The sequence below is a fragment of the Helicoverpa zea genome, chromosome 14 (assembly GCF_022581195.2).
Source record: "Helicoverpa zea isolate HzStark_Cry1AcR chromosome 14, ilHelZeax1.1, whole genome shotgun sequence".
In the NCBI taxonomy this organism is placed as follows: domain Eukaryota; kingdom Metazoa; phylum Arthropoda; class Insecta; order Lepidoptera; family Noctuidae; genus Helicoverpa; species Helicoverpa zea.
In genome coordinates this window covers 3,853,010-3,875,779 of record NC_061465.1, presented here as the reverse complement: position 1 = coordinate 3,875,779, position 22,770 = coordinate 3,853,010, and the positions used below count along the sequence as shown (strand labels likewise).

At 36.9% G+C, this 22,770-nt stretch overlaps 1 protein-coding gene across 2 annotated transcripts; it reads left to right on the top strand.

The window, feature by feature from the left end:
• The first annotated feature begins 12,544 nt into the window (after window positions 1-12,544).
• On the top strand, window positions 12,545-22,544 carry LOC124636311. 2 transcript variants are annotated; one of them, XM_047172352.1, is made up of 2 exons: window positions 12,545-12,792; window positions 19,478-22,544. In XM_047172352.1, the coding sequence occupies exon 2, from the start codon at window positions 19,479-19,481 to the stop codon at window positions 19,965-19,967; it is 489 nt and encodes a 162-aa protein (XP_047028308.1). In that variant the 5' UTR covers window positions 12,545-12,792; window position 19,478; the 3' UTR covers window positions 19,968-22,544. The 2 variants fall into 2 exon arrangements, with proteins under 2 accessions (XP_047028308.1, XP_047028307.1); XM_047172351.1 differs by lacking the exon at window positions 12,545-12,792 and adding an exon at window positions 18,830-19,076.
• Window positions 22,545-22,770: the final 226 nt, after the last annotated feature.

Here is a 22,770-nt window from a genome sequence, read left to right as displayed (position 1 = left end):
AAGGTGTGAATGAAACGCCTTGTTTGTGGAAATGAAACGCCTTGTTTCCGATCATGCAATAATATTAAAGTTTAGGATTCCCGCTAAATCTTTTCTTTTTTTATATTTCCTCTTACTTTCTTGTGAAAGAAGGTTTTGAGAAAACTGAGTTTAATTTGGTCTCGAAGTCGTATTTATTGAAATAATATAAAAAAAGTAAAAGCATTTACTACCTTTGTCTGCTAGACTTATTGTAGCATTCCAACCTGTTGTATTCTAACTATCCATGTTTAACTATAATGTCAGTATAAATAAAAAGCCTAAAAAAAGTATATTAATCGTTCCTCCGCCCCAGGGGGCTCATTATGTTGACCATGTTACTTTACCTAACTAATTGCAGTTCAGGAAATAGAAATGAACATTCATAGCATTCTTTATTAAGTCGTCACGTAATAATGAACGTGCCATTAGTTCACGAAGATGGCCGCCATTAATTCTGTCAGTAATGTCAACGTCAATAAAGAAACAATAAGCAAAGGCAAGCTCGCTGAGCCCGATGCGTTCCGATTCACAGGTGCAGTTTACACGCGGAACGATCCGCATGCGATATTGATGTAATCGTGATGTTGTTACGTTCGAAAAAACTCACTAGAGCGGGGAAAGTGACGCGCCTCAAGATCGTGAAAGGTACTTAGTCGATCACCGGTTGCCGCGGAACCGCGACGTCCCTCTCCGCGCCGAGGGAAATGTACTGAGCAGAGGACCACGACTAATTTGCCGCGGCTCTAGTTTGCGTGGTCGCGTAAACTTACGACACCGAGCGTTCGGAATTCGAACTACTTTCGCGTAATCTGTCTGAATAGAATATGGCGCCCTAGTTAGTGAGCATCGGTTTTTCGGTAAATTCTGCCTATGGAATTTTTCAATACAATTACGGATAGTTTTAATTTAATTCAATAGGTACTGAAAGAAAGTTTGAAAGATAACAAAGAATCTTAAAGGTAACAAATTCACACAGAATCTTAGGTCTATTAGCATAAGCATACACATTTTTTCGAGAGGAAATGGATTTCTGCTTTTCATACCATAGGAAAATCTATTGATGAAAACTCATCTATGCGTACTTTATTTTTCTTGTCAACAATACTTACCTATTACCTGAATTACAATGACAAACTTAAGAAATAACTTGGTCTCATTACGGGACGGCATTAGTTACATAATTTGTGTCTACATTATTACGCTACCTTATTTTAGTTTGGGTTTTAAAGCAGATGAGATGTTATATTATCTATTTTGTTTATTATGTTGAGACCGTGCAATACCACGGGAAACATGATCTAATATGTACCTTAGAGTCTAGACGTTTAGGTTGCAATTACAGTGGCACTCGCTCCCTGTAACATGAAGCACGGTGATGTTCCTACACTACAATACTAACGCTGATAGTACTTCTCTGGTCAACCAGTTTCACAAAGAGCCAGAGTACCTGCTTCATAATTCGCTTTGATACACCACTAATAATTAATTCATTCATAGGATATGTTCAAATTGAATTATATTACCCGCTAATTACTTACTGTAACATGTTTTCCATTTCAAAATGGTGTATCTCAAACAAGTAGAGCAGCATATTGCGCGTTACATAGACTGTTTATAAAAGCCAAACAAAAACATGTTGTTTCCGATTTATTCTAATCGAGATCATAACAAAATGATTAATCTCGCTGACACTGCGTAATACGTAGCAAATTAATTCAGAAGTGGCCGAGTCCGATTTTCAGTAAAGCCCCTTGATAAAAACCCACCTGGTGGTTGGGCCCCGCAGGGCTGCCACGAGCATCTTTGGGCCATACATAGCAGTTTTCATAAAGATTGTGGAGTGAACCGATTCACAGATGTCACTAGCGGGAGGCTGCGACTCGTCCGTAGATCGCTCCGAATGTTGCGCTCCGGACAAAGAAAACAGATTGTAATCGGGCGACTGATCGCTCGACTGCTCGCTCGACTAATTGGAAATCAACGACGTTGCGCCACCAGTCAGCCGACTCGTCCGGTCTTCGTACCTACCTACCAGTTTAATTTACGGTGTTGAAGAGAAGATAATAGGTGCTGTTAAAATGCCGCCTTTTTGACAAAATTTCCCTATGACCATGATTAGTGAAGGAGTTAACTTTTATAGGTTGTTAGTCATGGTTGTTAACACTCTTTTGATTTTGTACCATTATTGTCCCGGAAGACTATGTGTTATGTAGTTTGTTAACTTATAACATCTGATTAAACTACTGCTCCATATAAATATAAAAAATACAACATTCTCAGTCTTAACCATCTCACATATAACTCGAACGCTTTATACGAATTAGTTGTCAAGCCGAGAGCTAAACGGCACCTAATTAACGTGAGGCATAAAAACGCTGGAACTTTAAAGTTCTGTCCAGATTGACGCATCGAAGTGCAGTGAACCCTACGGTGTGCGCCAACTGTCTGGGTCTAGATCACTCCCACCCAGACTCCAGACATTTTACGCTAATTCGTTACCAAGTAAATTTTCGAGCAGCAATAATATTTTAGTTTTTACGCGCAATTTTTTTTGGTCCTTTCAAAGATAGGATTGTTTATTTATCACTGCGTTTGTATCTTTTGACGGTCTTTGCGGAGTCAATTTATAATAAATTGTAGTTTTTTTGGTTCTGAATCATTAGGTATTGCTTAAATTCAGAATTATTGATCAATTTATCAACATTGCCGTTGCAATATTGAAAACCAGAACAAAATCTATAAAATGAGATTTTATACTCTAATAAGCGATAAATATTGACCCTGAATGTAAAATAAAATCCATTTTTCGGTAATACTAAGCGTCATCATGCTTCTAGTTTGTAGGTCATCGTCATATGCATTTAAACAACCTTGGAAATTATTGTTATTGTGCATAAATTACATTCAGCCTCCGGTATTATTATTAACACTCTGAAAATGAGAAAATTTCTCAGAAACAACAATTCTGTAGGATGCCAGTTTTCGTGAAGAACTAAATACGATAGCCCATTAAATTCAGCACACGTAAGTCTCGTCTTAGGTGTATAAATAATGATAAATTGATAATAATCAAGCGATGAAAAGAGGTTCATTTGGGTGACGAGGTAATTGACATCAAGCGATCTCTATTCAAACATTTAAAATTTAGAACGTTGATTTTTAATTAGGTCATTATTATGCGTCTAGACCACAGAGGTAATAATGCGGTTAAAAGATAGCAAAAAAAAAAGAAACTAGTATTGCCAATGCTACGGCTGATGTACCTATAACATTCGACATTTACAACTAGGATTGATATAGACCAACGGAATTTAGCAGCGCTAGTGAGATCTCTAAAGTCCGAACTAAATCCAACGTTGTACCGTGCAAAAACAAAAAAAGGCCTTATGCAACAGTTTGAAATCAAGGGATACGGTAAAACAGGCATATTTCTGTTTATTTACGTTTCGTATTATGAATAATACGCAACAGAGTCACTGACACTTGGCAAATATCGCTCAAGAGTGCTCAAAGTGACATTGATATCTAAAAATATCACTAATAATAATGTTTTCATGGCTGTGACTGTATATCAGTCAGAAGTAAGGTTAAAACGTCACAAAAAATTTTCGTCACAAAAATAATTATTTTTATCTATGAACAAAACTGGGATTTTCTGAGTTGAATGACCGTGTTCACGATGATACTGGCAACCGTTGGCCCATTATATTACACTAGGGCCTGTTGGGTCCTTTAATCAATTAGATATAGATTATTGGCTTTTACGTAGCATGGATTATATTTCATATGAATAGCTCTAATTAATCTCGTATCAGGCTAAAATGTTAGGTAGTAGAAGAACTTCAAGACCAGTTCTACCTTGCAGAGTTTGAGTAAACACTTATATTTATTTATACAAAACGCAAAATGTGTAGCTAGGTCGCTCCACTTGTTTGTAATTAATTAGTGCAAGTTCCACTGCAAAAGGCTGCTTGCTTTTATTTCAGTGCACATTCAAGTCCTCTCATCCCAACCATAGATAATAAACATGCTGCGTAAATACTTTGTTTGCGTCACCTCATTACTATTTGTCTATGGCTAATTGATATTGTCAAAGCGTGAATGACCCGACGCTATGTAAAATCGATAATTTACAGATCACCTTTTTAGTGTTAATTTATTAGTGGACTATAAAAAATGATGCATTGTTATTTAAGACATGGTGTGAATACTTATTGTTTGAGACGCGAGGCGACGTTGCCTACGGAGAGTTTATTGCACTGGAGAATAAGTTGATGTACTTATTGCTTAAGTGCTTACTTGGACATACGATTGCAAATTAAGTTATGCTCGCGGACTTAATTAACATACAGTGCAGTCTCTGTCGAGCACTGAAAATATCTTAGAATGTTCTAGACATGACTAAACTAACGTCACAGTCCAAAAAAAGTTTCGGTTTACGAGAAATATTTTCCTTTGTTACCTGCCTTCGATTTCGTTTTCCATTTTGAACGTGATGACGTCACTCCATGAATGGAACTACGTCTAGGCGTTTTGCGTAGGTGTGAAAAAATATGACGACAACAATATAATTATTGTTTAAACTTACCTACCGAAAACTTTGGAAAATATTTACTTTGAGGCAGACATAGGGAAATGGGCTCACTTAGTATTAAAACATTAGCTTAAGCCCGCGGTTTCACCTGCGTTTCTAGAGAACTGGTGACAATGTACTTCTCTCGGGTCTAAGCTATCTCCAATCTAATTTTCAGTATAAACGGTTCAGCCATTCTTGAGTTAATAAAGTAGTGTAAGACTTTCTTTATAGGTAGATGTTCAATTTCGGAACAGAGCGTGAAAAACAAATGAAATGCTCTATGAATTCAGTTTTTAAATGATACATATCTTTATTTTTAAATCCAAATAAAAACGCGTTGTAGGCAAAAGAGCACAATTTTACACAGTAGGTTTAATGAATGTGGGTTTTTTGCTGTACCTATTAATAAGAATCTTATCAATAATTACGTTAATACCATTTATACCTATTCCAGTATTTACACTAAGTAGATAGCATAACACTTTGGAAGTTATCCGTCAGAAGACCAGACAATATAACAAAATCCATTACTTTATTTGTTTCAAAAGTTTTGATGTTTTGACTACTAAAACTACGGAACGTATTCCTACAGTTAACCAGTCAAAATGAACTAGTTCACCTTACCTTAAATGCTCCTTGTTAGTAGTCTTATTATTACCTACACACGTTTTTGCAAATAAATCTATCTTTATCTTTAGTAGTGACAATTCCAAGTCAAAGACAATGAGGTGCATTTGAGAACACTTTGACGCCAAGGTTTCATCATCTGCCTAGCCGTTTCCCAACTATCTTGAGGTCGGTTTCCAGTCTAACCGGATGCAGCTGAGTACCAGTGTTTTACAAGGAGCGACAGCCTATCTGACCTCCTCAACCCAGTAACCCGGGCAACCCAATACCCCTAGGCAAGACTGGTTGCTGTCACCAGGGCTTGCTAGATGATTAAGCTGCAGCTCACTCGATAAGAAGTTTACTTTCTACAGTCATTCGCACTATAGGTGTTTTATACTACGTGCATACATGCGATTATTAACATGTAAATGTTATGTACAATGCAATCGGTATCCTGTTCTACTAAAACGTTTATGTAAAATGCAATGTACACATCTTTTAATTATTAAAAAACTACTGAATATTGGACAGATTTTACACGAACAAAGTTTCCAAGTTTCTTTATGTGATACAGGTAAAACCAAGTTAATACACTGTTACTGTTACTGTTACAGCCTTTTTATCGTCCCACTGCTGGGCTCAGGCCTCCCCTCACATGGAGAAGGATCTACCTAGTCTAAATACAGATGTATTGAATGATGTCAATGTTTTACAGTAAATAAATCATGTAAAGACTACATATTATCTGAGTGACGCGTTGTATAAACTGTGAACTGAAGCTTAATCGTGTAATTTTATTGGTCGGTAATCCGAAACGGTTCTACTGGACATTTGTGGTGTGAATACAATAGTAATCCGGCTACAGTTTACTGTTATTCTGTAAAGGAGCTAGACTTTAACAATCAGTTTTAAATTGGAACACATATAAGTCTTGATACTTGAAAAATGTTAGAAGTAAGTCTTACCAAGATTATGGTCACCATGTTGTGAATAGAAATCATGATTCCTTCATACTGTAGCTTCGTTAATAGTAACATCATAACTAAATGGAAACTCTGCAATTAGTTAATAATCTAGATTCAGCGTATTAATTTGGTAATCAATGGAACTGTGTAACGAGAGCGCACAGTTATTGACCCAATGCAGGACTGTCCCGTAGTCGCACCATAAATTATGTACCACTTATTCGGTAATATTTCCTATCTATGAATAATAATTTTGTTTGTTAACTTCTGTTCAATATTTTAACGCAAATTGCTACGGATACGTAGGTGTGCAACTACCACGATATTTTGTAAAAGGTCAAATGAATTTTTATCGATGTTTATTTATATACAGAACGTAATTTCTTACATAAATATGCATAGCAGTAACATTAAACCAGTTCTCAAGACGGCTGAAGTACTTACTGAAGAGAGAAAGGGATAAGATATTACTGCACTATAAACAAAATGAGTTAATGACCCGAATAAAACTAATCACTTCGATAACAGTACACAACTGTCTCTTGCTTTTTTAATAATCAAGGACTCGTCGACGTCAGCCAGCCTCGCCGTATCGGTGCCACGAACGGTCGACTCGACTATTTTCGTGTACACTTCGGGTATTATCGGCCGACCAAGTCTTTTTGTTCGACATCGGGATTCGAGCGTAATCACCACACTATTAGTGAGAACGTTAACCAATACAATGCATTCTCGCAATCATTTAATTAGTTATAGTATATACGTAGGTTCGTATAAATCGTATGTACTACTGCACGCTAGCGGTGTGCTGGTTTTATTAGCTACTTAAGTATTAGATAATTTTACAGCCGATAATTATGCTACTTACAACTTGCAAGTTAAGACGTTTTGTTATTTACTCACGTGTTAAATCTATAAATAATTTCTTCTGACATTTAGAATTCATGTAAATATTGATATTGCAACACTTTTAGTAATTTAATATCTCTTCACATGTAGGCGGTTCCTATTAGTCCACCTCCATACATCATACAATTTTTGATACCATTGAATGTGTAAAATGAAATTTCTCTTCTAAAACTTTTGTTGGTGCTAAAGTTAAATTGTGGAATTCTCTCTCCCCACAATACACAGAACATAATGGCTTATCAATTATTACAGTTAGTAGGTCATGAGGTTGATTGACTGACATCAGTATTTTGCGCCTTAAAACATCAGATTTCCTTTCATTGAATACGCGAGCAATAAAAGAGTGAAAGTGTAACTATATTAAATTAAAGAAACATGTACTTTCTAATAAAAAATACAAAGACTTACACTACTTCTCGTATTATGAACTGCAGCTTCTGCAATATTAATTAGGTGTCCGTACTCTTTATTTTGTTAGAGCAATTCTAGTGAAACAGAAAGTTGAGCGATAGTGTAGTGATTTGCGGCTTTTCTTGGTACTGGTATTAATTAACAGCTAGTGGTTCGAGCGAGACACTGCTTTTCAAAACCATAGCTATGTTCACCATTTCTGTTGATTGTACATTTTTGAAAGGTGTACGAAATATTCCAAATGATTCTCGTGCCTTTTGTTCTTTCAATTCCTAGTACATTTGAAATGATATTACCATGTCGTGTAATTATTCGCAGGTACAATTACCTCAACATTGGTGAAAGGCAGAAATTGCTTTTAAATCCTGTAATGTAATGTGTTTGTGTACCCAAAGCTTAATATCTACTGAAAGTGTTGCAATAATTCAAGAGAATTTTCTGATCGAGTCAGATGCTAACCGTTTTGTTGATTTTTAACATTTTATGATAACGACCGATTAGATATAACTTACGTAAGTCGAGCATGCGTTTGCCACGAAAGAAGGTTATGTATTTTATTACATGGAGAACTGGTAGTTAAATGGTATTGATATTCCGGCTATATCCGGATTTCAACCTACAGAAGATACGCGAGAAATTGCTAGAAGTTTATTAAACTATATCGTCCACATAAACTACTCGGATACATAGTGAACTTGAGAGGCTAACAGAGTTTCCCATTGAATTGTTAATAATGTTTTGATTTTCATTGACAAGACTATTACTATTATATATTACCTACCTAGTTGTGAATATCTGTAGTGTCTTTTAGAACCGCATCCATTAAAAAAATATATGCTAACTTCTAGCTGTTGATACATAATGCGTAAATCGATAAATAATAATAAGTTAATGGCTTATTTTATGAGACTAATCGTTTTAATTTTATATTTAATTTAATATGTAGTGAATGTGTAATATATTTTAAGACTATTGTGTGGACTTGGTCTATCCTCTCTATCATTAATAATTATTCTTATTCATATAAAAGTGTGAAAAATAGAAGCAGAAACGAGTAACATTCCTTTCTGCTTCTATATTTCACACTCCATTACCGACTAATCATTTGCTCATTATCAGCTTTTTTGACGAAACCTTAAAACTCATTTAATTGACCACCTGTCCATCTTATTCACACATTATTTTATGACCCGATAACTTTCTTCACGTCACACCAACACGAACGCAACGGTTGATGTTGAAAAACATCGAGATCATACGTATTGTTTGTCTTGTGGAAATTTCCAAACAACACACGGCCGTATACAACAAAGTTTGACAATTATAATAATGTTACTACTTTTCCAGTATTACGTACACCGTACTATTTCTCAGTATTATCACAATGTGTACATAAACCTACTACTATGATATCATCAGTAATAAATATCTCCGCGTTAAAGTAAAGTGCTTCAATCATCGAGTTTCAAAGGTAATTCGGTTCACTTCCCGTCATTTTGTTTTCTTGTGAGCTCGTGTTATTAGTAAAGGAAGTGCGATTGATCTTATATTTATTTGCTTAATCTCCACTGGGGATCTTATTAACACTTTCGTTTTCTGGTGGCAAAATAATGATTCAGCAATCATAAGTTTTAAAATGATCGGTACATATCTATGTTCTTCCGTTTAAACTTTTTGGCCCATATTTCCGAATTATCAAAATGTTTTATATCTTTACTGTCCGACAGCGCGGTGAGCGTTGGTTTTATCAATATTAATATGTAATAGCGTTATTCGCACTGAATATTATCTCTGACGTCACACAATAGATTGCTGATAACGAAAATTTAAGGGTATCGTGTCCAACGCTGCTCCGTGACCTCGAAAATTTATCGGTCGTTGTCTTTGTATTTACGGAGGTTTTGGCGATGCCATTGTACGACCTGTTAAAGTTTGCCTTCGATTGGTGTCATACGTTACTTGAAAACTCAATTGACGCATTTTCAGAGAAACTCCTCAAACGGTAACTTCCGTTGTGTTTTCCAATTCACTTACAGCTTGCCCCGACGATTTACTTTTTCTGGAATTTTCGTGACCTATGCCATTTGTGTTTTCTCGCTTGAACAAAAATAATCCATATTCAGGCGTAAACCCCTAACATCTAAGCAGCAACAATTTTGTGAATATAAGATATTGAAAATGTCAGGTAACTAGTATTTTGCACGTGGCTGCGCTCCCGTTTATTTAGATATAATGGAGTCTTGAGCCATCATCTCTATTAAAAGCATCGATTTAACGAGCGGAATGAGATGGTACACTCAGCGTACGTACACTGTAAATATGGGTCGGGTGCGTCGGGCCGCGCGCCGGCCGCTCGCATGTAAACTCGCTCCGAGTGCCTCGCACCCGCTAATGAAATAACAAAAGGTGTAACGCCACGCTTCGATAAGCTGTTTTTGTGTTATTATAAATGCGCGTTTATAAAACCCGCAGCTCTCAGAATGTTCTTCTGTTGCAATCGTCTTCTGTCATTTATATTGCAATTACTGTTGTCATTTACATTACAACTTGTATTCTAGCAGTACCATTGTATGCCCTAAATATCGTTATCTTTGTAGAATTTCAGACACTGCTTATCGCTCCACTTTGCAAAAAAGCCGATTGTCATTTCCTTGAGAGTTATTACGTAAGAGCGAGTGACTTCGTCCAACCGTTATTCTGGCGATGTTGGCGAGTTGAGGCCGTTGCACTGGTACCGCTTTCCGAAATTCTGATTGCAAAAGCGCGAGACGCGATCGCGAGCGGCCGGTGTCGCGGCCCGTGCCACGGGCTTCGGGCGGAAGTTACGGTGAACGGTGCCTCGGTGGCCTTGGAGCGCGGCCGCCGCGCGCCGAAGGTGAAAGTCTTGACGGTCCGCAATTATTGAACCTCGACCTGCCATCCTCCGATATTCGGGTTACACCAACCCAGCGGTTACCAACGCTACCATGCGTTCCGGCTCCCTCCCGACTTCCGCATTCTCTAACCCGAACAAACATTTCCGACCCTAATTTTATTGGTCGGATATGCTAAAGATACTTTTCAAATATTAACATTTGGACCAAGTTCGCAAATAGATAAAACATCGGACGATAGCAATAAATCAGAGTTAGGACAATTATTTTTATACGGCTAGAAGCGTTGGGCTGCACCTTCGCGCTTGATTAAATATGGCAGTTTGAGGGTCGATCTGACATCTGCTTGTGTCACTGCTTGGCTCTCATTCAAATTTAAATGTATTCAATTATTCAACAGAAACGTATTATCGAGATGAAACTACACTTACATTATCGTTACTACAAGAATCTGCGAGTAACATTTATATTCATGCGAATCGTGGCGATGTTGTGATTACAAAGCAGGTGAATATCGCAAACTAGCGGTTATGTAGCTTATGCTCAAAGTAGTCTGAAATGTTTTTTTCTACGTCCCTAATTTATTCTCAAATTATACTTAGTACTTCAAAGTCAAGTATTATGTCTGTCATAGATAGGGCTACATCAACGATTATTATTCTGTCATAATTTACTTGATTACCACAAAAATCTCATTAAACTAAACTCGCAACTGAATTCCTTGTAACTCGGCAGACGACACGAAAGTTTGTTTAAAAATGTTAGACAAATGGTCGGGAAGTTTATTAGTAAACTATGACAGAATATTGCTGTCGGTCTGAGGCCAAGGGCGACCCGTCTCAGGTAGTAGATTTTAAACCATTGGCTTTGATAACATGCTTCACTGTTGCTTCAAATATTTTTGTGATCAATGCATTTGGCGTTTTGTTATAATATTGAACATTACATAAAGAAACTGGTTTTGGAAAGTGGTTGTAGAGATTTGGAAAATATTTGAAGTAAAAATCAAATGCTACGGCTCCATGTTGATTATAATAAGAATCGCTTTAAATGAAATGCGAATAATGCAAAACGAGGAGAACCGTCTGCCAATGTTTATAATATTGTGCGTGCTTACACATCGATGAAGGTCGGTACAGTTCGATCTTTTTATGCAGTTATATTTGTTACTGCTAAAATCCTTAGTCACGATGACGTACAATACAATGTGGATAAAAAGTAAAACAAGATACACATGTTTGAAGCAGCAATTGAATCAAAAGAGCCGGAATTAGTAATTGACAGACAAGACATTTTGATGTCTATTTCTGTACTATTGTGGAACTGAACAAGACAAAACAATTCAGGGGAAAGAAATTTCCTGTTTGCCAGTAAAACACTAGGAATAATAGTTAGAGAAGCACGTTTAGCAGCTTTATTTTGTTTTCGTCCACATAAAAGAATATATATCGTAAATATATTATATTCAGAAGTCTTAATCCTCAAACAGGATTTTATTATGAACCCTCTTATCGTTGTTCATTATCGTCAATTGTTCTGACTTCCAAATGATCACCTTCTTTGTGTTCGTCTAAATGTTGTTGGCATTTACCTGCGTTATCTACAATGAGATCACCTAGACCCAAATACTTAACTGCTAATTACTAATGTATTATCAAAATATTTCGCTGCATCGGCTACGTTCCGAATGGTTTCAAACTTAATTGTCTATACCACATTAGCGAGATACAGTACAATCATAGCTGTTGCAGCCTTGAAAATCAATTGAGCAATATTTTATTATATTTTTTGTGATTGTGCGTTATACAAATGGATTAGATTTTTTTTTAAGTACAATATATTCAGACACAACCTCTGCAGTTACAAATATGCAATTATCTGAACTGCATTAAACTTATAAAACTCAGTTTTTATAAACATTGAATCTTACAGTATTTATCTTAAAAGAATTGAAGAACAAGTGGCGTTTACGCGATAAGCCCGCAATCGCAACGAGATATTAAAAAAGGGGTCACCACCAGTGACACCCTATAAATAAAAATTATCAAAAAGGCACACGGATTACAGTGAGGATAATGAGGTATCCTTCGCTAGGGGAGCATCCATGGGCCGCGCTTGCCCGCCTGCGCCCTCTGTAAATCACCACAACTTATGTACGGGAGAACAGACGCAGTTCGGCGCGCGGAGCCGTCACTTGCACACGCTCGCGTCTCGCTTTCCATTTAGTTATGTAGTAGCGCTCGCCGCTCGCCTGTTTGGACAAGTGCTAAGTTGATCGTTTTATGTGATACACCTCGTTGGCATTATGTTTAATTTAACCGTTCGATTTTTAAATTGTTTCGTGAAGTACTGTTGTTATTAATTAATATTTTTCAATCAATTGGTGTGTTGTACACTTTTTGGACTGTTGATTCTTGGATTGTTTAAGGTAATTTATATTTAATTGATATTAATTAGTTCAAGATTTTTTTTTGTGTTCAAATATTTTTTTTCGAGTTGCGAAACTTTCTCTGTATGAAACAAAGAAGTCAATGGTTAATTGGCTATTACTTACGTAATTGTTATGTTTGTGTGTACAAATATTTTTGTTTGCACGTAATCATTTAATTGTAGCTTAAATTGAACCTGTCGTAACATAGGTAGTTACTTTCTTTAGTACATTTTTTATTTTAAGCAACTATTTGAATAAATGCGATTACCTGCATTATGTTTATGAATATTAAATAGAAGTCTGATGTGTCTTGAAAAATATTTTTAAACTTGCAAAATCGTTACGAGAAAATTTAATGAAGCAGTTTAAAAAAATAAAGAAGAAACAAAACTTAGTTTTCATAAATCCTAGATGAGAGGGACGTCTAGACAAAGGACGGTAACATTATAAAAGTTTCTTCGCATTATCTATTAACTGTAAGTGAACTACCGATACCGGGCGGTAATGTGGCGAAAATAATAACAACTGGGTACTTTTTAATAGTGTTTTTAAAAACAATTGAGTTTGCTTTTTTCGTCTAAATATTCAGTTATTTTTTGTTTAACATTAAAAAAAATATCCGATAGGTTATTGGTTAACTTTGAATGGATTATGTTATAATTTATTTTCTTTAGGGTCCTTTTGTTCGACGATACAGTATCGCCGTCTCGCTCGCACAGTAAGAGCGTGACAAACGGTATTCGAATTCGACTACCGAGATTTTCAGAATAGGGTTTCGTGACTCGATATTATTTGTAAAATTTTGATTTGAAATTGATGCGCGTCCATATGTTGAACCTTATTAATATTTTTTAAGTATCTGGTATAGTTTTTAATCATTGTTTCTTGTTGTTCATTGGTCTGTATTGCATTGTTTGAAAGCCTGACAGCAAAAATGAGAAAAAAGTAATTTCGTACAGTATTAAACTATAACATTAGAAAATAAGCCTAAAAGATCTTATCTATTACAGTAGCGTTCAAAAATAAAATGCAAATAAGTTTATAAAATAAATACTCAATTAGTACCTATGACACAATGGGTTAGCCCTGGTAAATTGTTATCGCTATATTAATTACCGGAATATTACAAACAATGTCGTCCAATCAAATCATTAGTTGACCCCACCCAAGTTCGACGACAAAGCGCTTGGAAGAAACTTCAATAACTTGCACGGAACTCGATATTTTTGTTCAAAAGAACTACTAATAGTGAGTTGGGTAGACTTAAAAAAAATATATTAAGGTTATTAAAATACATGCTCGCTAAATGCATTCATAAGGTAATAAAATATATATTGAAATTAATCGCCCATTACAAGTTACCAATAGTTCTAAAATAGATGATTCTAGCCTTTATAAAATTAGGCGTTGTCTTTTGCTTCTTAAACATTTTGGCGTTTCATTATCAAATCTATGAATTTCATTAAAATCTTCGTAGATGCCAGGAAATTTGATTTCCTTGAAACACAATCATTTGCAGTTATTAAGTCAGAAAGGGACAACACGGTATCGGTGTCTCCTCTACTGAATATTATAAACTTTACTGACGTGGGAAACGTGCCAAGAGCTCCTACTTTTGTAAGTAAAGTGGAAAAATGGAGCTTGATAAAATAAAGTTACCGAACTCGGTATTTCATGTTTTACTTGTGATTGTTTGTTAACAGTTCAACTTTTATACCTTCAAAGGTAATTTTCAAAGTATTGGGAATGATAAATTAATTGATATTAAGGCTCGATAAAAAACTTAACATTGGCACTAATTTCTCCATCTAAGTAATCGTCAGAAGAATTTCCGCAAACTCCAGTTTAAAATCAACAACATTGTACGTATCCATAACAGAGTCAATAAGTTTAAAAAGCGCGTCAACTACGTAGCCATTATCCGTGATTTATACGCTGTGAGCTGCATCCATTGTCTGCTGTGGCCTATCAACGTTATATGGCGCTCGATTTAAACACGCAAACTATATTATATAGTGATTTTCATTACGCCACGTGCTGCTACATGGTATTAGGCTTTTACGGCTTCCGTGGAACGTCTCCAATACTTCAACAGTATTAAAGGCAATGTTCTTTCGAATGATTCTCTTTTGTTTATGTTTCAGTTTCATTGTTAAAATTCGAACTAGTCGATCATATTCGTATGGGGAAAATTTTGTAGCAATTCCGTTTAGTATGACTGGCCAGAAATGACGCATAGCAGATACAAGTTCAAGCAATCCTTGTATTAGATACCGTAAAAGGAATACCACTCGACATTTAAACTTTAAACTGCCTTGAAGCATTCATAGGATAAATTGCCACCAGTTATTATATTTCTACTACTATCAATTTAATTTTCCTTGAAAATTCAGTAACAGAAAATAAACAGGATCATAGAAAAAGATACTCAACTATAAAACTTCTTTTAAAAATAAACAAGTTTTTAGAGGTAGGAGAAATACGCCGAGTAGCTTTCTTGGAACGCGAGGATAATACCCAAACGATATTGTACTAAGACTAAAGTACTGATACAAAGAATCTTAGAGTGAGGAAGTTGCACCAAGTTGTTCTACAATAAGGTACCTACTTATAGTAGAAACTGAATTAATTATATTCGTAACTTGCGACCTAGAAAGGTACAGCCCATTGTGAAGTCATTACGTAAGCAATGTCAGATGGGGACGAGTAATTGTTTAAAATATATGATTCACCAGCTTCCATAGAAAAATTCTTTGATGCGCATCATTACTGAATGTAATAAGGAAAAATAATCTAAACATAAACCAAGTGAGAGTGGGTAACAAACATGAAAACGACTTTGATGATTGATAGAATTGATTGCACATAGAAACAAATCATTGTTTAATCGTTAATTATATGTTTCAAATAATTACTGGAACAGATAAATAACTTAAGTTTAAATCTCCTAAAATGATCACTGTAATTATATTCTCAGAAAGCAGTAATTGATGACGCAATGCAGAGAACAATTTCGGTCGTTTACGCCTGCACGTGATTTTCAACAACTTTTTAATTGTCACTCAGATAAATCATCAGATAAAAATGAAAATAATGACATTCTTCAACGTATATTTAGACGACATGATAATACCATAAGTGTAAGTATATCATCAAGATAAAAATAAGTGCAAATCACATTTACTAAAGAAAATGAGTTAATGTGTTCTCATGAAACACCTATAAAGACAACAGATACTGCAATTAAGGGCATATAAGAAATTGTCGTGAAAGTGTGCGATTCGGAAAATTAAAGAAGAAATGACGGATCGTTAAACCGCCATCATACCGATCGCATGCTTCCACAGTTCCACCTACATTCGATAATCCATCGTATCATAAGTTTTCCATAAATGGTACTCTATCAAAACGCCCACAAAATAGTGATATGGCAAAAAAGTACTTCAAAGAAACATTTATTGCCTTCAAGGACTTGTGTACAAAGTGTACCTATTGGAATTCGATACGTCTGCAATGATTTCTAATGCAATCTAGCCTGTACTTTCTGCTGTACGCCGAAGTCTATCAAGTAAATTGGCAACTTTATGGCGACGGCAGCCTTAGCTTGTCGAAGTCTTAGTGACACTGGCCAGAGTCGATCTAAAATCCTTGCTCCATTTTTTTCTTTTCATCCCATTTCTTCCATACTTTTCTGTACTGCTTTTAGAATGCATTCAGTAAAATTTAGAATAAGAAAATATCAGTATGAAACACCAACATAAAGTAAGCAAATCGTGTCGTCAACATTTGAGAAAGAAAAGTTTTCACATTAAAAAGTTAACCACACGTTCACGTTACTTGTGTCTGACATGACTTATTCGTCGAAACCGAGGAGAATTGATAACGAATACCTTATTCAAATTCTTCATTGTTTAGTTTAAACTGTCCTACATAAATTTCGAAAAAGCTGTGTGGACTACATGAAATGTTTGAAAAGGCGAACTAGCATCAGACAGGGCGTGTCATCTACGATGTCAAATGTTACAAAAAGTCCCCTATATTATGGTGGCATTCACATATCAGTGGATTCTTGCCCCCGGCTCGTGTGGGACAGAGAAAAGAAAGTGCAGGTAGGCAGCAGCGTCGGTCGACTGGCGAGATTTATTAGATCGTAACTGGTGGGGTCGCCAACACTCGGTGCTCTGTCGTCGCGCATTCGCCACACGAAAAAATAAAGCACGACCCAAGCGTGTTGAGCACATTTATTAGTTTTGCGATTAATCGATTTAATTTTCTTTGTAACTACTTACATTTTTTGAGAAGTAAATAAAAAATTTTGCTTTCATCAAAAATATAACCATTTTATCATTTAACACGATTGAAAAAAAGATTTTTTTTTGCACGAAATAAAGTCTGCTAATCATTCAGGGAAATACGATAATCCAAAGTTTAAATGAAGGGCAAAATAAAGTTATGTGGGCGACATTGACCAAATTTTACCTTCAATCAGTGTTATACTCGGTACATGCATTGGAATGGAAAAACACAGGGCTGATCTAAAGTTACAGCAACACAAGTAGATCCATTATATTATCTTAAAAGAGGCTACAAATATTTCTAAAAAGGTGTCGTCACTGTTTGTCTATGATTTAAAAAGAAAACGTTCAATTTAAATGTCAGTGGAAGTATTGCTGTCAATGCGTTTACTGCAGTTTTTATTACATCATGTTAAAGTAATTGTGTTGGCGATATCTGCAATAACAGTTAGCAACATCGATATTAGCTGTTTCAACTCCATATTACGTCACATTTAATGCTAAAATTAATATTTCGCTCATTAAACAGTATTGGAGGAACATGAAATTTTATATGCTAGCAGGTTGAGTGTTTTTCGATTGTATTTTCATTTAATACAGTGTTCTCATGTCTTTCTTTCGATAAAATGCAATTCTTCTCATTCTCATGTGTAGAGCTTGTTGTGGTTGTTGTTAGCAAAAGTTATATGAACTCACGGCGCAAGTCTTTTTGCTTGCAAATTACCTTGAATAAATAAACTGAGATAATACAAACATACGACTGTAATATTAAAGTGCAGTAAGAGGATAATAAATTATTATGAATCAGGTTTTAAAACAAAAGATTTGGATTCAAAGGTCTGGGCAAAGAGTAATTTTGGCGCTAACACGTAGCGCGTAACGTCTTTTCGATAATAAGATTGTGAACGAACGTGTTTCACCTACAACTAGTCCAGCTTTTATGAATCCTTGGATTGTTTATTTTCTTTGTTTCGTATTATAGATTCCATATACTCAAAATTCTGAACAAAGTCCTAATACACCTAAATTGACATATGTTCTCCACAAAACTTAAGTCGCTTGCTTTGTAAATTCCTTCAGTATTTTCCTTTGTTATAAGTATCATAGTTTCAGTTACTCCAGATCTTTTTTCGTTTCACGGGTCAAGTGTCTGTAATTTACTTTCAGGCTTAAGTATGTATTTTTGTATTAGTAGCTAGTAACGTTACCAATTGCAAAGGTCGAAGCGTAACATTGTTACTTCAAGTGTCCTCTGAACGTTCTTGTTATCCCAGAGTATGGTTTCATGCGCCCACCTCGCTTCAAACGAGAAGTCTCCAACGTTCGTATACTTAATGTAATTTTGTACAAGTATTTCCAAATTAGTCAATGGTAAATATATTATTATCATCCTGGTAATTCCATCGTTGCAATACATATTGGGTTTTTTCTATTACATTAGCATTCGTAACCTATTAATTTTGTCAAGATACAATAGTATTTTTATCGAACAGGAAAATGTATTTTCCTCGTGTTACTGAGTCTAGTGCCATTCGGATTATGTATTTCACATAAATTGGGCACAAGATGTTACTCTCCTCTTTTGTCTCGAAAACAAATTAATACGACGAGTCATGACTAGTCAAGCAATAGCGTCTAAAATGACGGCTATGGTCTACGTCATCCGTTTCCTCTCCATACGTACGTAGCAGTACATGACGCAATTGGCTTTTTCAATGTCTTATCTACAGTGAGGTATGTTGTCATTCGCCGAGTGGTCGCCGAGCTGCGCGCACGCCGCTTTCCGCGATATTTATTTTTGTTTCACTTGAGTCTTTTTGCTTTTTTATAGTTGTCGAGGACAAAGTGACGAATTGCGCGCCTGTATTGTGCCAGTGTTTTGAACTTTGTGACATTGGAGTTACCATTTTTATAGTGATTAGATCTCAGTGGATTGCTGATCATGTTTATGTCAGGGTTCTTCATCATTTCCCCTGATTTATTTAGGTAGGTGTTGACGAAATGCATTTCAAGGTGTTTTTTATCTTTGAAACCTGTTCGCTAATATCTGTTGTAGTTTTGATGTGATTGCGAATGGAGAGCGGATTATAACGAGTTGTGAACCTGATTGGCCCGTTCGGACTTCAATGCATTGTTCTCCGATTGACCTAGTACTTGTTATTATGAAATAATTAGGGCTTCTCCTTGACTCGTTCACATTCCGCCGTACTTTTAATAATATAATGTCTTTGTGATTAATGAGCTATTGCGTAGCATTCATTCGGTTTAGAAACTCGACTAATTTATAATTTTCCATACAATTACTTTCAAGTTGTTCTAATTTCGTTACCATTACCAAAATTTGCGTATCGCTAATATGTGCTAATGTGTCCGCGTTTTTGTTACAGAATGACGCCGCAAGAGGAGCGCGAGAGCTCACGCGGCGCGGAGATCGCAGACGCCTTCGAGGACGACATGTTCGGGCCGCCGCGCACCGAGCCCGCCGCCAGACCTAAACTCTCCATGATCTCGGCGCGCCTCCGCGCTAACGAGGAACGAAAGCGGGTCATTGAGATCTGCTCGCAGAAACTAGAGAACATCGAAGACCCCGCGAGAGACCTGAGGCGTTCAGTATGCATCAATAACACATACTGTCGACTCAGTGAAGAGGCGCGTCGGGAGAAAGAGGCCAGACGACGCCGAGCGCGGGAAGAGTGCGATGACTCATGGGTAGGGAAGAAGGCGCGGCGGGCCGTCGAGGACGAGTGCCTGGCGCTGCTGGACGCGATCCCGGAACTGGGCGACGCGAACCTGGGCTGCGCGCAGCTGGCGCGACAGATGCCGCGGCAGGACGTGCCGCTGCTGCCGCCCGGGCTCCTGACGGTGCTGGACTCATGACCGCGCCGCCCTGCGCACCTCCACACCTCACTGTAAGCGAACACGGGCGTGTTCGCGTGCTCCTGATGCGAGTCGCCGGCCGCGTGCGCCGCGAAGAGGCGCTCGGAAGCCGGATCCGGCCCGGCCCGACCCCGCCACCGCGGCTCGAGAATCACTGGACTATTGATTCGTGTTTATAATTTACGTTACCCGGAACGGATTGTCGACGTTTAGCCAATTCTTTGTTGTTTAAGAAGAGTACTTACTTTGTTAGCGTGTTTTTTTTATTATTTAGTGAAAGTTGCTCAGGCGCTGCCGACGGGCGCGGTCCAATTAGTGTTCAACGATTAATTTTTATCAAACAGAGGACTCTGAGTGTACGTTGTCGCTACAGTGACGCGGCACTGCGCTCACTTGTAGTGCAACATTAACGGTTCATAATGGAGGCATAGTTATAAGCGATAATTATTATGTTATTATTGTACTGTAAAGTAAATAGTGATTAAGAGATAGTGCAAAACGACTGGGAACGGTTGCGTAGACGAGCGGTAACAAGACTTCCACGCTTATTTAGTTTTATTTGAATAGTATTATTTTGTGCTGCCTTTGTGAGATCGGTTCGACGTTACTGAATAGAGTGGAAACTGTTGTTCTTGATGCACACATACACGTCTGTGATTGGAATAATAAGGATTATTCTGTTGGCAAGTGGAAATCAAGTTTTTCTGCAGGGATCTGCATTTCGAATATAATTGCCAACGTTACTAATAGTCTGTAAGGTGATAAAGGAAAATTTGTGACGTATGTGTGTGTCATCGGTAACTCTTGACGGCGTTTTAGTTTCCTTATCAAAGTGGCGCGTGTCGACGTCGAGGAAACGTTCGCCCAACATTGGCCGCCAACGTCCAACGTTTGCGCGCGCCTCACATTTTGCTAACAAGTCCGAGAGTTACTTTGAACGAGTTTTGTTGTACTTTATCGCTTTAAGTTTTATTTAAACGTTTTTTGTTTTGTACATTTTAATGTTACCCTATTGCTTATGTCACCATTTTAAGCTTTGTTACCATTATATGATATTTAATTGGGTTGAATCTGGGTTTTAGAGAACTATCGTGTCATTGTTAATTTATTGTATAATGCAAGATAGAGTGGACGTTTTCCTCTTATAAGCGTTGTTACTATAATTTTACAATAATTTTAATATCAGACTTGCAACAAGTGTTGCCCAATTCGAAACAACGTTTATAAGTTGGGGATTGTGTGTAATAAAAAGCGTTACTTATCAAACAGTTGTGCAATAAATTTGAAAGTAATCAATAGTTCGATTGTGCAATTGATTCGCGGAACAAGCGAGTTCCTTTTCTTTTGAAATCTTAATTGTCGCAAAATATATCGCTAGTAGCCCGTTTCGCCCCCTCTGAATAGTAAATAGGTAGGGGAGGCCCTCGTGCGGGCGCGCGGGGCGGGGGCCGCGGCTGGGCGAGGGGGAGGCGGGGCGGGGAGGGGAGGGGGGGGCGGGCGCGCGGCGTGGGGTGGGTCTCTGCACCGTTCCCAGCACTCCTGTGATATTAGCCTAGCCTGTGTGTCGTATTTGTGCTAGTTTCCCCAACCGACTTGTTTGGATATTGTGCTTGTAAAAAGCTTGAAAAAAAATAATTCCTTTTCTATATCGGCCATTTTATACGGATTAACCGAATTTTAAATGTCGTTTACCCGACGGTAGGATCGCATTTAGAATTTTGATCACCATTTGTGACGAGTAGATGATTTTCTTTTGATCATTTGGTATGTTGTATGTAATGTTGAATAATCATTATTGTATTATAAAATTTATAAAGTTAGGCGCTTGTACACTTAGCTGTTGCCCTTATTAGGGGATGATATAAGTCTACAAAAAGTTCATACAAAGATGAGTGTCCTAATTAATTTTGGTCACTAGTTGTTCAAAGTTGAATTTGCAAGCAAATGTACTTTATAAATTGAAGATAAAAACGCACATATTAACAAATAAGTAGATTTTTCAATATACTGTAAATCGGCCACGTTTGAGAGCGCACAGAATTCAGAGATCCGGCTGACAGTTAGTCAAGTCGAAAAGTTCATAAATGTAAATGAAGTTTTGTATCAATGAACTCTATTGTCCTATAACGGGTTTTTATTTTCTAATACATCAATCGACCAAGAATTGTTTAGAGCTACGTGCTTTCTAACATTCCTGTATGTTTGTCATTACCAACAAGTCGCACTATACATGGATAATGATTGTACTCGTACTATTTTCAAACGTGGCAACTCTTTGGACGATGTGAGATTCTTAGAAAATAAATAAATTAATACCGAGCCTCTAGCTTTAGTCATTCAATCGTGTTGATCGGAAAAATGTAAGAAAAAGAAAAGGATGTTGCAGACTATCAGATTATTGAATCAAACTCGTGTCCGTCCCACTCGTGCATGACGGGAGGGAGCGAGACAAAACACAAAACGAGACTATGTGTTGAAAGAAATTGTAATATTGTATAGATAATACTCCAGATAATTGAATGATTTGATTGGTTCCGTGTGAGCTTGAGATCTAAATAAACTTAAAAGTTCAGCTTATTTGGCATTTTATTTACTACTTGGCACTCCTGCGTAATACAATAATAGAATCCCCGAGCTGTTTTTCAATATCCCACCATCGGTGAGTCAGAGGATCAGTTGAAATGATTGAGTCATCACCGTACTGAACAGAACTTCGAAACTGCAGAATGTCCATTGTACAATACATTAGTCCATACATATTAATTTGGGTTTAAATTAACATACACAAAAATAAAATGGACGA

What these genes read in the sequence shown, in the direction of transcription:
- LOC124636311 (XM_047172351.1), top strand. Translation starts at nt 19,033, where the DNA reads ATGTTTATGTCAGGGTTCTTCATCATTTCCCCTGATTTATTTAG. An exon ending in ATTTCCCCTGATTTATTTAG is followed by an intron (nt 19,077 to 19,477) that starts GTAGGTGTTGAC and finishes TTTTTGTTACAG; the next exon opens with AATGACGCCGCAAGAGGAGC.